The 16,505-nt window shown below is 36.4% G+C and overlaps 1 protein-coding gene across 4 annotated transcripts in view; it reads right to left on the bottom strand.

Moving 5' to 3' along the window:
• Positions 1-11,906: 11,906 nt before the first annotated feature.
• LOC576570 (ELAV-like protein 3) overlaps positions 11,907-16,505 on the bottom strand; it is a 29,896-nt gene continuing 25,297 nt past the window's right edge. For all 4 annotated transcript variants that reach the window (XM_030996876.1, XM_030996875.1, XM_796970.5 and 1 more), the window contains one exon: positions 11,907-15,422. In XM_030996876.1, coding sequence (XP_030852736.1) covers positions 15,095-15,422 — 328 coding nt within the window. In that variant the 3' untranslated portion in view covers positions 11,907-15,094. The remainder of the gene's footprint in view (positions 15,423-16,505) is intronic.

The following is a 16,505-nucleotide window of genomic DNA, read 5'->3' as shown; positions in this document are numbered from 1 at the left end:
GCAATGCAACAAGTTTTTATTTTAGGCCTTATTATCTGATGAGAAAGTTTTGAACCCCAAACCTCCCAGGTGCGCAAGACCACTGCTCTACCCTATCACTGAGCCATTAAGCTTCCTCATTAATAATTTCTTTTCATATCATGCATAATAATGTGCAGTTACAGAATTTTAAAAAAAGAAGACATAATATTTTATTATTGTATTGTGTGATAGTGTAACTGCAATCTATTCTTGCTGACTCACAGTCGTATTTCCTTGTAGAATGTGGCTTGACCCGAGATGTCTAACCTGATTTCCTATTTCAAATAAGTTGTCATTTCAGCAAGAAGGAACTATCAGATTCTTGGTGCAAATCATGAGATAATAAAATTAACCAGTGACCTCTTATTAGCTAAGGAACTTTTTCACTTCTTTTGTTTAGCATTCATTTTATTTCCATTTGATTTAATTTTCATTTCTCTGCAATCAAATTTCTAATGTTGTATACTGACTTGTCTCATAGCCTGTCCCTTCTTTCTTTCTCTCTCTCTCTCTCTCTCTCTCTCTCTCTCTCTCTCTCTCTCTCTCTCTCTCTCTCTCTCTCTCTCTCAGTCTCTGTCTTTTCTCTCTCTTTCCTTCCTTCCCTCCCTCCCTCTGCCACCTCCCCTCTCTACCCATATTTCCCCCTCTTTCTCTCTCCCTTTTCTGTTTCAAAAATCTAAATGGAGAGTACATGCATATTCCCACTCTGGCTTTCCTAGATATGAATGTCTGGCAGCATCAATAATGATGAGTTACATGTAGGAATAAGAGTGTGATTCTCATGACTCAAGCTTTGCTAATTAATTAGCAGAGTGATTTCAGCTTTTAGTGCTTGTAATATGAGCATTCATCCTGTGTCAATACAGGACAGGAAGAGCAATGTTTTGAGACTGAGACGCAGACAAGATACATGAGGTATCCACTTATCTTTATGGGTAAAATATTAGCTGTGATCCAAACATGATATACCTTGATGCTTTATACCCTTTGTTAAAGGTAAAGACCAGTATTGGTAACGCCCCAATTTCAAAAAATGAAATGGAAGCTCTCATTACCAATCATGTGAAAGAATACGTTTTGACTAACACATGATGATAAAAAATTTGCCGGAAACCGCCTACTAATTCATATATTTGGTAAATTTATTTCTCTCATGGTCGTGTGAGAGAGATAGGGTAGTCCCATATACATCTTTCTGTGTATAGTGCTTGTAACTTTACGAAGAATGGGCCAAATTTCTTATCATTTTGATGATTCCAGAACCTTGCAGATGCTAGATGCTAGATGATCAACCTTTTCTGATCGATTCCACAACGTTTCTTTCACAATGCAATCGCATGACCATTACTGGTCTTTACCTTTAAGCATGGTGCTCAAAACTTGCTGTTTCATGAGAAGCTGGTACAGTCAAACCTTTCACCAAGCCTCCTTGAAGGCCACCTGTCTATAATGGTCACCTATAATGCCGTCCTTTACAGCTCTAGGAATTAGAACATTTTGTAGAACCTGTTTAGAAAGACCATATTTGTGTACAGTTGCCCTGTTTGGTTCAGTTAGCATGATCAGATTGATTTGATAAACAGGGTTGATTGATAAGTAATATCTTGTTTATAAAAACATTGGAAAAGATCAAGGAGATTGTTGAATCCTTATAAAGTACATGGTATGGACCCTCTAGCTTCCAGAAGACAAACATTAATTTGAAGGCACCATGATGGATACCATTTAAACTGACATCTTATGCCTAAAACCCACAAGTAACTTATCTTTCATAAAATACTCTTAAATACTACCACACACACAGTGCTAAGCAAAGTCGTGATTTGATAGAAGCCTTGTAAACTGTCATGTTGGGCAATGAACTTTTCTTACTCCCTCTTCAGACAAAAAGTGAGCGAGGGTTTGAAGGAAGCTCAATGCCAGAATCGAATATCCATTCATGTTGTAAACATGCATTGATTCTAACATGAACATGTTCAAGTGTTTTGTGCCTTACAAAGGAAGAGTCTTGAGTCTGTAATCGTCTGAGGAAAGGAGAGAGGACAGTAAATTTATTGGAACCCAGGGAAATCACAAGAACCTGTAAAATGGCTCAATTACAAATAAGCTGCAAGGGCTAGAGGCTGTATGTATGTATCCAAACCACTATGCTGTGGCGGATTATAACTACCAATAATCATTCATGTAAAATGTTTTCTTTTGTCTCCACTAAAAAGATATTTGTGGTTAAAAACATGAGCTGTGGTTGTGGTGATGAGTTTCATAGTCTGCAAAGGCTAATAATTCACACATGAAGATATTAGTGTTGCTCTCAATAACAGACTGTAATCTCAAGCTATAGAGCCATGTATCAAGCAGACAAGAGAAACAGCGAGAGAAGTAATTAAAGCATCACAAATGGTTTGTTATAAGGAGAAATGAATAAAGAGAACCTGCATGACTAGATGGGACACATTCTGGGCCCCGTTTGTAACACACCTGTACCAGTTAACAACGAACTTCCATTTTTATGGACAATAAGTCAATTCAAATTCAAAATGCTAAATTTTTATGACAAATCTGCTCTCATCCCATCAAATTCCATGATTTCAGTAGATTATAATAGTTATTGTAACTTGTTATTGATGACAAGCTTGATAGAAACAGGGCCCAGGTCTCACAAATCAAGACAGGGTCACGAGCTCTTAGTCACTTTGAGAAAACAAATTTTCAAAACTTCAACATGTTTGAAAGATAAAGAGAGTAGGGGGTGACCCATTGAAAGGAGGGATGTAGAGAAGAGAGAAGGAGGGTGTAGAGAAGAGAGAAGGAGGGAAGTAGAGAAGAGAGAAGGAGGGAAGTAGAGAAGAGAGAAGGAGGGATGTAGAGAAGAGAGAAGGAGGGAAGTAGAGAAGAGAGAAGGAGGGATGTAGAGAAGAGAGAAGGAGGGAAGTAGAGAAGAGAGAAGGAGAGATGTAGAGAAGAGAGAAGGAGGAATGTAGAGAAGAGAGAAGGAGGCATGTAGAGAAGAGAGAAGGAGAGATGTAGAGAAGAGAGAAGGAGGGAAGTAGAGAAGAGAGAAGGAGGGATGTAGAGAAGAGAGAAGGAGGAATGTAGAGAAGAGAGTAGGAGGGAAGTAGAGAAGAGAGAAGGGGGAAGTAGAGAAGAGAGAAGGAGGGATGTAGAGAAGGAGAGAAGGAGGGGAAGTAGAGAAGAGAGAAGGGGGAGGTAGAGAAGAGAGAAGGAGGGATGTAGAGAAGAGAGAAGGAGGGAAGTAGAGAAGAGAGAAGGAGGGGAAGTAGAGAAGAGAGAAGGGGGAAGTAGAGAAGAGAGAAGGAGGGGAAGTAGAGAAGAGAGAAGGGGGGAAGTAGAGAAGAGAGAAGGAGGGATGTAGAGAAGAGAGAAGGAGGGAAGTAGAGAAGAGAGAAGGAGGGATGTAGAGAAGAGAGAAGGAGGCATGTAGAGAAGAGAGAAGGAGGGATGTAGAGAAGAGAGAAGGAGGGATGTAGAGAAGGAGAGAAGGAGGGGAAGTAGAGAAGAGAGAAGGAGGCATGTAGAGAAGAGAGAAGGAGGGATGTAGAGAAGGAGAGAAGGAGGGGTGTAGAGAAGAGAGAAGGAGGGATGTAGAGAAGGAGAGAAGGAGGGGAAGTAGAGAAGAGAGAAGGGGGGAAGTAGAGAAGAGAGAAGGAGGGATGTAGAGAAGAGAGAAGGAGGGAAGTAGAGAAGAGAGAAGGAGGGATGTAGAGAAGAGAGAAGGAGGCATGTAGAGAAGAGAGAAGGAGGCATGTAGAGAAGGAGAGAAGGAGGCATGTAGAGAAGAGAGAAGGAGGGATGTAGAGAAGAGAGAAGGAGGCATGTAGAGAAGAGAGAAGGAGGGATGTAGAGAAGAGAGAAGGAGGGAAGTAGAGAAGAGAGAAGGAGGCATGTAGAGAAGAGAGAAGGAGGGATGTAGAGAAGAGAGAAGGTGGGATGTAGAGAAGAGAGAAGGAGGGATGTAGAGAAGAGAGAAGGAGGGAAGTAGAGAAGAGAGAAGGAGGGATGTAGAGAAGAGAGAAGGAGGGATGTAGAGAAGAGAGAAGACTGGAATGAGAGTGAAATCATCCATCATTCTCTATTTGATATGATGTAGCATCAGCCGGGAGATGATAGCTTCCACTCAATCCTTCCTGGTTTTGAATATTTGATGAGTGTTTTTGTTCTTCCATTACAGGATTAGTACTCCAAGGACTAGATATTATTTTCATATTAAGGTCTTTGCCCAAGATAGGGTTTCAAACTAATTTCCATACTAACCTCCTGGTTCATTGTCTTGCATAGAGGAGTTTGGATGCTAGTTAGTGATGTACTCACTGGGGATATGAGGGCCAAACCACCCCAAACATTGCCTAGCTCAGCTCTCTTTGTTTCCATTATTTGAATATGTATGAAAGCAACCAATTTGAAATAGATATAGATTTCTCTATTTGTCTTCTGTTCTTTTGAATATGTATGAAACAAAAGCAGTTAAAGATGGTTTGAATTATGCAAATTTATTCACCGATGTTTTAATGGTATCCAAGTAATTTGAATATGATTTGCATAAATAATAACTAAATGAAGGAGTCTTAAAAAACACCCACTAATAAATTAGTCAGGGACTGAGTGGCATTGCAGATTCTACGAGGGAGAGAGAGAGAGAGACAGACAGAGATAGTATTGAAGATTCATGCATGGTTCATATTTTTATATTTTGATCTTGCCTGTCAAAAGCCTGGTTCCACCCACCCAGCATTGTATTTGATATACTACCAGTATATATCTCCAGTCTATATATTTCTCAGGTCACATGTCTTGGGTTTCAGAGCATAGCTCATTATAATGGAACACAAGAAAACTCTTTCCAATGTTTTTGTGCACTGAAAGTGTTATGATTACTTTGCATAGGTACCTTCACTGAATCAAAATTTCCAATATAAATGTCTTCTTTCTAATGTTTAAATATCATTTGTTGTTGTGATAAATGATCACAATATTAATATCATTTCTAACACTTTCCTCCATTTTATAGCTCCACAAAGCTCTTCAATATTGTCAACAATAACGTATTACAGTTTTCAGTTATTTTTGTTAGAGGAAGCTCTCGATCTAACTGTAATATATTTGTACTGTCAAACACCTCCCACCTCTCTATATTTAGGCCACCTGACTATAGTGTTCATGTAATTTCATGTAATTTGTCTCCCTCAAGAAAGGAATGTTCGTTAAAGAACCAGTCTAGAATGGCCTCTTGTCTACAGTGACCACTTTCCTATACGTTTCTCTCTGGTGGAATTAATACAAAGGCTTGATTGAAGTTCAAACCATTGTATTAATTCCTTTGGATGAAATTTAGTTTTCAATTTATTATATTGTTAAATCCAGCTTTTATTTCAAGTTTTGATTATTGAGTGTGTGCCAATTAATCTTTTGATCTTCCATTGTCTATATTTATTGTATTTAGGTACTGGGCATGCAGGGATTTCCTGTAGCTTTCACTGGAGAGGAATCATGGCTCATCTATAGGACGTCCACACCAAGGTGGGATTAAAGAGCAGTAGGATAGATGCAACTGTGTACTTGAGAAGTAGTATGAGGGGGGGGGGGGTGCAGTAGGGGATCACCCCCTCCCCTCAAACACACATACACACACTTAATACAGGTGATAATTTGTATAAAGAAACAAATACATGTTGTATATGAGCTCTATACCAAGGTAGAGTTTGAAAGATGCTGTAGAATAGAGAGGTATCATGGGCAGAAGAATAGAGGGCTACAGTTCCTTTGGGGATTTTGCCCCTTCCCTTTCACTTTTGACATATTTGTATTTGAAGAAAGAAAAACAATCAAATTCTAATTCAAACTTAAAGCATATGAGCTAATGGCCTTCTGGCTCCAAATAGAAGATATAGTGACAAGGTTGGATTCCAGAGAGCTGTTATAAATACAATGCCATGATAAAGAGCTAGCAAGGCTAGTGGAAGAAGGAGAGGGTACTCTTACATTTCAGATCCTCGACTTGCACTAGAAAGGGGTGGGGGAGGGAGCAATTACCACTAAACTTCTGCAATGGTACTGAACTACCAGTAGTAGAAGACTAGTAGAAGGAAGTATTTTTAGAAGTAGTAGTAGACGTAGTAGTATACATAGTAGTATACGTAGTAGTAGACATGTTAGTAGTAGTAGTAGTAGTAGTAGTAGTAGTAGTAGTAGTGGTAGTAGTAGTAGTAGTAGTAGTAGTAGTAGTAGTAGTAGTAGTAGTAGTTGTAGTAGTAGAAGTAGTAGTAGTAGTAGTAGTAGTAGTAGTAGTAGTAGTAGTAGTTGTAGTAGTAGTAGTAGAAGTAGTAGTAGTAGTAGTATACGTAGTAGTAGACATGTTAGTAGTAGTAGTAGTAGTTGTAGTAGTAGTAGTAGTAGTAGTAGTAGTAGTAGAAGTAGTAGTAGTAGTAGTAGTAGTAGTAGTAGTTGTAGTAGTAGTAGTAGTAGTAGTAGTAGTAGTAGTAGTAGTAGTTGTAGTAGTAGTAGTAGTAGTAGTAGTAGTAGTAGTAGTAGTAGTAGTAGTGGTAGTAGTAGAAGTAGTTGTAGTAGTAGTAGTAGTAGTAGCAGTAGTAGTAGTAGTAGCAGTAGTAGAATTAGAAGTAGTAGTAGTAGTAGTAGTAGTAGTAGAAGTAGCCTCAGCAGCAGTAGTATTTTGTTATTATCCAATCTTTAAATTGTTTTTTTTTTCTCTTTACTTTCACATCACAAGTATGATGCATAATAGAAGATATATTTCCTGTTCATGAAGCTGCCTGGCATACCATTTATTAAAGAACTAAATTAGGCTGCTGTTTATCATACATAACCTCTATACTGTGTAGTAGTAGTAGTAGTAGTGGTAGTAGTAGTAGTAATAATAGTAGTAGTAGAAGTAGTTGTAGTAGTAGTAGTAGTAGTAGTAGTAGTAGTAGTAGTAGTAGTAGTAGTCGTAGTAGTAGTAGTAGTAGTAGTAGTAGTAGTAGTAGAAGTAATAGTAGTAGTAGCAGTAGCAGTAGTAGTAGTAGTAGTAGTAGTAGTAGTAGTAGTAGTAGTAGTAGAAGTGGTAATATAAGTATTTGTAACTGCAGTAGCAACATTTAATTACATAAGCAGAAGCATTAGCATTACTAAAAACAATAAGACCTAACATTCAATTTTAGACTCAATAAACAATTAAAGCATGACATTTTATTAAATTAAATGTGTATATGTGGTTGCCTACCTATAATCATATTGATTGCTTTCACAAGAGTTAGGTAAAATATATATATATCAATCAAGTGTAAGCTGTAGTTAATATTTCCATACAGCTGCATCCATGTTTGTTTACTGCATTTTAAGTATCTATAAAAGCAATGCCAGTATGTATATAGGCCTACGTGTAGCTATGGGCTTACCAGGTAAATGTCTACCTTTAAATACATCAGGAATGATAAGAGCAGAGACATTTATTTCCGCTTTGATCTCTAAGATCACGGGGAACAGGAAAAGAGGAGTACCAAAGGCCATTCATCTTGCTAGTTAGTACTTCTCTTCTCCTTATTGCTAAACAGAATAATATTTCACCTGTTACACGCCTTAGGGCTATAACTGCAAAGGTTTTTGTTTAACTGTGATGCTAGTGTAAATGTATATGTCTTTTTATGTAGAACTTTCTCTCTTTTCCCAAACAGAAACATATTTCCCCTGTTATAAGCCATAAGACTGTAACTGCGAAGGACTTTGTTGAATGTTGTGTATGCATGTATTTTTAGTTAGAACTTTCTCTTTTTCCCCTATCAAAATCATATTTCACTTGCTACATGTTATCAGCAGTGAAACTGCAACTGCAAATTAATTGGTTTATATGTTTATATTTTATGCATGCATGTATTTCCGATTGTTTTGCCGGTCTCTGTGTTCTTTTTAATGACATGAAATCAATACATTATCAATGCAATAAAATCTTTGAAATAGCTCCAAAAAATGTGATCAAACAATGTGTTTGTTTGGCGTCTTAGTAGATATTGTTATAATGCAGATGGGCATGATTGCTCTTAGGTGTTACTGTATATGTTGACTGGTCGTGTGTGGTTGCTAAGGGTGAAAAGCCTTGGTTATGCTGTTGTCATGTAATTTAGCCAATATGACATCACTTAGCACTTTGATAGCGTGTATTATAGTTTATTGCAGAGAGTAGGCTGTATAATGCATCACCTACGGACTCTTTACATTGATGGAAAATGAGTAATACACATACAACAAAGGGTAATGAGTTTATGGAGGTAACATATGATATCCTTTGTTCCATAGAATTGTCCATACACAGGAATCGAATGGTCTAAATTGTTTTCCTCTTTGTATTAGGCCTAAGGGAAATGAGAGAAAATCAATAGTCAACAAGTTGAATGTTTTGAGTATAAAGGTGATCAGATGCCATTATGTTTTTTATTCACTCTCCTTAATTAGTTCACACTTGCATCATACTTACAGACATGAAAGCACATTGTCAAGCATTAATTGATCAAAAGCTCCTCAGATGCTACCTCATTTTGTTATGGACAAACTATTTCTGTCTATTCTATGTATAAAATCATAATTTCATTCATTGGTTATCTCACAGTCTCAATTTTAAAAGAAATGCAGGACAATTTACAAGAGATGCAGATATACATAAGCACTGATATAGATCACATATTTATGACAAAAGTAATGCTAGTCTTTCTTTTTTCAATTGAAAATGAGTTCACTATTAGAATGAAATAAATGATATTCGAATTGAAAACTTGTCACACAGATCTATTAAATATTTGTAAGATAGCTGGCACTGTTAAGGGTTAATCTCTCAGTCACACAGAAACCTGACACCAAACCGACAGAAGAAAGTGACCAAGATTTTGTCAAAGAGACTGAGGTTGGCTTTGGGTTAGTCTTCCTGTCACATGGGGTATGAATAGTTTAGATGTTATATGATATATCCTATGTGGGGATCAGCAAGTCAAGACTATGTAGACTGATGGGTGCTGACCATCTTAAATGCTGACCGTTGCGAGAGGTCAGCCCTAGTTGGCCAGTCTTGTGATTGTGAGCGGGCAAGATCAACAGGTCCTTGAAATGTTAATAAGTGACCCTCAATCAATGGATTTGGGGATGAGGAGAGGTTGAAGGGTCCAAGTTACAATTATGAATCCTAATTATACAATTATAAGATAAGTTGCACTTTTTTTGTCAATTTTTTTTTTTTTTTGGGGGGGGGGGGGGGGGGGCTGTGGGACAGTGGGAATCTCTAGTCTACAATGGACAAATTGGTTACTTTGAGGACACATTCAAGGCGTGTTCCATATATAACCAAGTGATTTTGAATTGTACATATATGGAATTGTGAACATAACTTGACATTTTAGAAGATAAAACTACTCATTGGAAGCAAAATTTGTTAATTAGGCATGCTCCAAAGTCCTCCCCCTTCTCTACCCCTGCCTCCCCCCTCTCCCCTGCCCCCCTCTCTCCACCTCTCCCCTCTCCCCACCCTTTTTGCCAATCTTTCTCTCATTTGATTGGGTAGACGATGAAAGGTGTGTTTTGACAGAGTTGTATTGGTTGTTTTTACAGGATAGTAATCTTGTCATTCATGTTTTTTTCTTCTGTTTTTCCCTTTTTTACTATTTTTTTTCTTCTTCATTTCTTCTTTGTTGGAAAGTCATTCTTTAAAAAAAATGATTTTCTTCTCCCAATTTTTCATTTATTGAAGTACAGCAATATCAGAATATGCCTTCTTCTCTCATGAGAGAGAGAGAGAGAGAGAGAGAGAGAGAGAGAGAGAGAGAGAGAGAGAGAGAGGGGGGGGGGTGTTCTCAGGTGGTATAGGGAAAGAATAGCGTGATAAAAAAAGAGAAAGACAAAAGAAAGAGAGAAGAGAGGTGATTGACAAAAGAAGAGAAAGAGTAAAAAGATATATTGAATTGGTTGAGAATGATACTCCTAAAATACAGTGTTCATCCATTGCCATTGATCAGCCACATATTCCTACAGAAAACAATGCTGAATTTAAAATATGTCATTACAGGGAAAAGAAAGAAATCTCGGACAGGTAATTTGCAATTACCAGGTTCCATATTATAATAAAGGAGTAAGGAGCTAGCTCCTGTAGAAAAGGGTTTTGTAGCTAGAAACCGGGCAAGCCTTATAATCAGATGTAGTGCATTGCTCTTTCATTGCCTGTGGTGTCAGAGATTTGGCAGGAAAGAAAAATAACTGGAGGGATTTTATACGAGGCTTAGTGAAGGGGAAGAAAGGAAAATAGGAAAAGGTAGAAAAGGTTACTGCCAGACACTATCTACAGCTCAGTCTCTTTGTCTTATTCCTTTTTCAATTTCTATTCATATTCCCATTTTGTATATCTGTCATGTAGTTTTGTGTTTATTCAGATAGATGCCCCAATTGTTCTATTCTTTAAGCACCCTTTTCTCACATTATTTCTTCAATTCTCTGTTTACATTCAATCTGCAGCACTCTGTAGCATTCTTGGTTTCATTCACTTTCCTCTTGAACTCTTTCTTTCTCTCTTCCAATCTCCATTCTACTTTCTATTTTCTACCTCTCTGTCTTGTCTAGTCCTTGAACTCTTTGTGTTTTAATCAATCTCTCTCTCTCTCTCTCTCTCTCTCTCTCTCTCTCTCTGCCCCCTCTGTCTCTCTCTCACTTTTCAGCATCAGACTTGCTCCCCATCTCTCTCTCCCATCTCTATCTCTCCTCATCCTTTTCATCCCTGTATTTAAGTTCATTTTTGTACTTTGCGCATCTCTATTCCCTGTCTTGAGGCATATGTTGCAAGGTGGTGGGGTATTGCATTACGCACAAGGCTCTAGCTCTGCCTGCCCAGTTATCCGCGGCAACAGGAAGTTTGGTCATAACATCACATGACGAGAACAGGACGCAGCTTATTATCGTGTCCGGCGTGGAGCATGGGCGCTTTCTCTCACTCTCCATCATACGAGGGAGAGGCGATACGTACGTGTGTGCAGTTTGTCTGCCCATGTTGGCCTATGTAATGTAGCATGATATATAATGTTGTCTGGTATGGGGTGTCTGTCTTTTGTTTGCGGTATGTGCTGTGCATGCTACATGTCACTGTGCTTTCAATATTATGCATCATAAAAGTGTGTCCATTTCCTGTCAAACCATAGGTGATGGATTATGGTATCAAACTTCTGTTAATGCTTTAATGAAAAAAGCCGTTTTTCCCCAAGCCTCTTTTCTCTAATTGAAATCCTAGTAATCAATCATTTGTTTTATTAAAAAAGAATTTGTTTTTATCAAAAAGAAATATCAATACTAGTAATGATATTTTATACCATACATTGGATGTCATAGCAGTACCAATCATCCAAGTGTTTCATAATCATGCACATTCATTTTGCTTCTATAGTAAAGGCAAAATAACATACAATGACCACACCTGTTGATGATACAACACACACATGCATAACATACACAGCATTCATCATATCACCGGTACACCAAACAAACACACCATCGCAGATATCTTACTTTATATCAATATATAAATATTTCTTCTACGGGTATACCAAGCCGATATTTCGGGGAGGGGGAGGGGATCGAGGGCACTTCAGGAAGGGCATATTTCCTTCTTTAATGACAAAGGGTGACCAGATCATAATATTGCATAAAAATAACCATTGATAGTAACTTTGCCATTAACATTGACTCCTATGGTGACCTTGATTTGATTGGCGGTTAGTTAACATTAATGGCAAAGTTTACTGTAATCTGTAAGTGTTATACAACAGGGCCCAGATCAAAGTATTGCAATTGGTATTAAACACATTTTACCTGTAGAATTCACTCAAAGAAGACAAATTGAGAATGCTAGCTTTATTTTTTTAATGTTTATTTTAATATTCAACATGTAAAATTTTAGCTACACAAACAAGCGATGAATGTAGCGTATATAAGTTACTTTCCTTTTCTCTTTTTATCAAAACCTTTGTCTTTCAGACAATAAACATGTACTCATTGTTGGAACTCTCAACATACCATACTCAACCAAACAAGTTCTAGAAAGAAACCAAAAATGAAAATTTGCTCTTCCGATCTTGGTACTTTTTTTTCTGTTTTTGATTTTTTTGCAGATATCCCATCCTTCGATCGATCGTCCTCATGCTTTGTGGACTTTTTTGCAAACTTCTGCTGCTCCAGCTAAAACACACCTTTTTGTGATAACAGCAGACTTTCAGAGCCATAAAAACTCAATTAAAAAAAGGTTGCAGTGCCTATGTGGTAGTAAAATCTTTCCACTTCTTACACAAACTTTTACAGAAAGAATGATAAAAACAAGGAAATTTGTGTCATATGGCAACATATTCTGCTATGTCTGTATACCATTCTATTTGACCTAGTGCAACCTTTCTTTGAAATAACTTTTAAAATGTTAAACTTAAAGATTCAGGGGAGTTTTAAAGAGGTCTATAAAGAAGATTTATAACCTTCTGTTTAAATGGAAGCTACACATGCATGTAAGCTAGTATACTCCCCCTGAATGACTACAGTGGATCATCACCTGGTATCTTTCCATTGTTAAATCTACACTAACTTTGAACTTCAATTTAGCGGTAAAAGTAGTAGAAACCAATGTTTATCTTTTTCTTAATATCTTATGTACAAATCTTTTGTACAAAATACTTCACATACAAATAGTTAGTAGATCAAAAGCTCTCAAAAAGCTGCATTTCAGGGAATAGGTTTTCTTAGTTTAAGTACCATCTCGGTCTCTTTATTATTTTCTTAGAAAAATTGTTCAATAGATGGTTTTCTAAGTTATTTATACAAGATTTCATACATCTTTGTCCTTTTCTCTGTACAATGAAATGTCAAGGCATTGGTCTCTGTTGGTCATAGAAAGTGACCTTCAACAAGAAGAAAAACTGGGGAGACTTGAATGAGTCAGTAGCAGCAGATTGGTGCTTGGTATGTTGCATAGTGGGCATATGTAGAAATGAACTTAACAACAAAGTCTTGCATCTTTTAAAAACCTGGCAAGACGGACACCAGTTTTCCTAATTGTATTGTACACGTTTACAAACCACAATGGCAGTCAAAGAACTCGCCAGTCTTCTCTTAGTAAGCCTTATAAAAAATGCACCTTTGGAAAGTGGATGTCAGAATTCACAGAACACTCTTTGACAAATCTGCAGGCATTTCGGAGTATGAATGATCACATATACTTTTACACAAGTTTACTTCAACTGCTGCATGTTATGAAATCCAACTTAAATTCTTCTTTCTTTTAAAACTGGTGTGTATTTAACTGGAACTTAAAACAAATGGAGACACTAAACTTGAAATAATGTGCACTTCTTTGCATAAATCAATCTCCCTTTACAGCACTTTGCCTGACAAAGAAAATCCTTTCTAGGTGCTACAAATACTAGCTTTTCTAAAAGTAACATTTTTTGTATTCTAATTTGCTTACAACAATGTACATATTTCTTTTGCTGTTTTGAAGAAAGCAACATTGAAAGATACTGCACCACAAATTTGCATTTTTCTTTAAATAAAAACAAAAGATGTACTACCAGTAACTTGTTTCCATATTGTAGCACCCGTTTACTACATATTGCAACAGTAAACTTCTAAACACAGCTCGTGGAAACACAAACATCACAAAACATATCAAACACAAATGTCAAAAATTGTCAAAATTAATCCTTTCTGTAACTACATCCAAAATCAGCCTTTCGTTTTTGTTCAATATTCTTTTTTTTTTTCCTGCTAGCCAATTCATTTAGATCTTTAAATGAAAATATCAAAAAATTAGGAAAACTAAAAAGTAAAACGTTGCCCCCATTCATAGCAAAGTCTTTAACGTATCCCGATGAACATTTACTATTAAGTTCACAATAGTCACACACAACTGTAAAGTTGGATTATAATCTATTTACATTCACATTTTTTATTTTGTTGGGACCATAAATATACAAATTAGTGAAGAGTCCATATCCAGAACAATTGAAAGCTCAATTGAATATTGTAAATTTTGAAAAATTCTTTGTATCTAGTTGTGAAGGAAGAAAAGGAAGAGTTGTGTTTTTTTTTTGTCAGCACGATAAGAATCTATGAAATTTCCACTGCTCAATTGGCTATCATATAGCAAATGTTATATCTCTATACAATCCCTCGTTCTCTCTATCACTCTTCATCATTATTTTACAATCAAATAGTTTGTTTCTAGCAATGCATCTCATTGCACAAAGTTAATGTCAATATATTAATAGACATAATATTTTCTATTCAATAATTGAAGCATATTTCGGCATACCCTGCCTCTGCTAATTTCATATATGGAATGATTTTCTGAGAGAGAAAGAAAAAAAGAAAACAATACATATGCAACAAAATTCACAAAATTCACAAAGAAATTTAAATCAATGTTAAAATTCTCAAGGTTACAAAATATTTCACCTTGCACTTAAAACCAACTTACACTACAAATGAATTATAATTCATCCTTCTTATCTTAAATCAAAAAGTAATAATATCAAATTTTGAATAATTGTCTTTAAATAGACTTACTAACAAGCTATAAATTCTACTTTTGTTTGTAATAAACGCAACAATTTGATGTGTTTAAAAACATGCAAACACCAATAATGATTTAAAAGAATAAAACATCAATAAATGGTCTAGAAGATACATTTGCTAATCTAGAAACAACTGTGATGCAAACTATGTAAATTTGAACTCCTCTGAGATTCATCAAAAAATCTATTATGAAATACTGGTACATAAAAGCAATTCATACAGTGAAATCAGAGTTTACAACTCAACTCTTACCACCATTTCGTCACATATATCCTTTGCAGGATTTTAAAAAGAAGGAAAAAAAAAGGGAAAAAACTCTATATCTTGCAGCTTGTTCTCCAATAAAAACTGATGTGTCCTTGCAAAGATGTTATATGCCTTTAGTTCTTTTAGGCTCTTCAATAAAACAATAACACCAGACGCCTCTCCGCAATCCTCCCCCTCTCCCGTCGGCGGGCGGTCGCCATCTTTTATAAAAAGTTTATGATTTTTGTTTGCTGCTCTTGAAGCTCACTTGCAGCGTGCGTTTTCCATTCAGCTGGTATCCATTGAGCGTGTTGATGGCGCTGAGAGCCTCGTCATAGTTGAGCATGTTCACAAATCCATATCCCTTGCATCGCTGGTTGGGCTGGTCTCGAACCACCTTGACGTTAGTGACGGCTCCGTAGGGTCCAAACAGCTGCCACAGAAGACCGTCCTCGCAGTCCGCGGGCAGGTTGTACACAAAGATGCACCACCCCTGTCCGTTGTTGGTCATGGCTTGAAGGTTCATGTGAGATATCACATCTGAGCTCGTCATGGGATTGAACCTGGAGCCAAAAAAAAAGAGAAATCAATTTAGTATCTATATCCCTCACAAACAAATTAAGTATTCATGTCCCGCAATACTTAAAAAGTTGAATTCTTTATAAATTATATGCAAATTTTCAATAATGTGTAATATGTGCTTAATAATATTAGCATTCTTTTTGTTCATTTTTTACTCAAATGCCTAACTGAAAGATGAACAATTGAAAATTGCATTTACAATATCTTTGAGCAGTATACATGTTTTGAGAATGCAAAATAAATCTGTATTGATGCAAATTATATTTAAGATATTTGGCAATTTTTCTTTCAAAGGTAATTGAAGAATGAAAATTAATAGTAAGCCATAGTTCGTGTTTAGGAATGGTTCATATATTTGTTGTAGAGGTATCGAGGTAGATGCTTATGTTGAAAACATGTACCCAGTACGGCTTATCAATGAAACTATAACTTATTAGGCAAGAAAGACCACAAAATTCAAACACAAGGAAAAAACAATTTGAAACAGACAATTGACAGTCATTACTCCTGAAATAAAAAGATAAATCTGTTTAATAATTATCACAGTGATGCTGTAAGAAAATAAAATAAATAACCATTACATCAAAACAGGAATGACAAATTAGAAACATCTTTTTAACAATGATGTGTGGCTTGTAAATTAAAAAAAATACAAAATGTAAAAAGTATATACAATGAAGGTGGTGGGAGAAACGAATGTATGTAAATTGGGTTGCTAATTGAAAATATCCTTTCACCTACCAGACGTTATAGGCAGTCAACACAAAATACAATGGAAAGAAAGAAATGGATGCACACACAAAATGCAGGATAACTCTAATTATAAAGGAATGATTGGTTATTTACTGAGGAATATTCCTAATTTCATTTGGCACACTCCCCCCCCCCCCCCCCCCCTCAAGTTTGAAATGGCAATGCATGTCCATTATCAGAAAAAAACATGTTGGGTCGATGCACACCTATTAAACATGGCGTTGGCACAAGCACTACTATGACTACAGAATGGACAGAAAAGTATGATAATGTTCTAATTTCAAACATCGGATGGGTCATATATGAAACAC

The sequence above is a fragment of the Strongylocentrotus purpuratus genome, unplaced genomic scaffold, assembly GCF_000002235.5.
Source record: "Strongylocentrotus purpuratus isolate Spur 01 unplaced genomic scaffold, Spur_5.0 spur5_scaffold_3, whole genome shotgun sequence".
In the NCBI taxonomy this organism is placed as follows: Eukaryota; Metazoa; Echinodermata; class Echinoidea; order Camarodonta; family Strongylocentrotidae; genus Strongylocentrotus; species Strongylocentrotus purpuratus.
The sequence above is the reverse complement of the archived record's forward strand: the minus strand, read 5'-3'. Positions and strand labels throughout refer to the sequence as shown.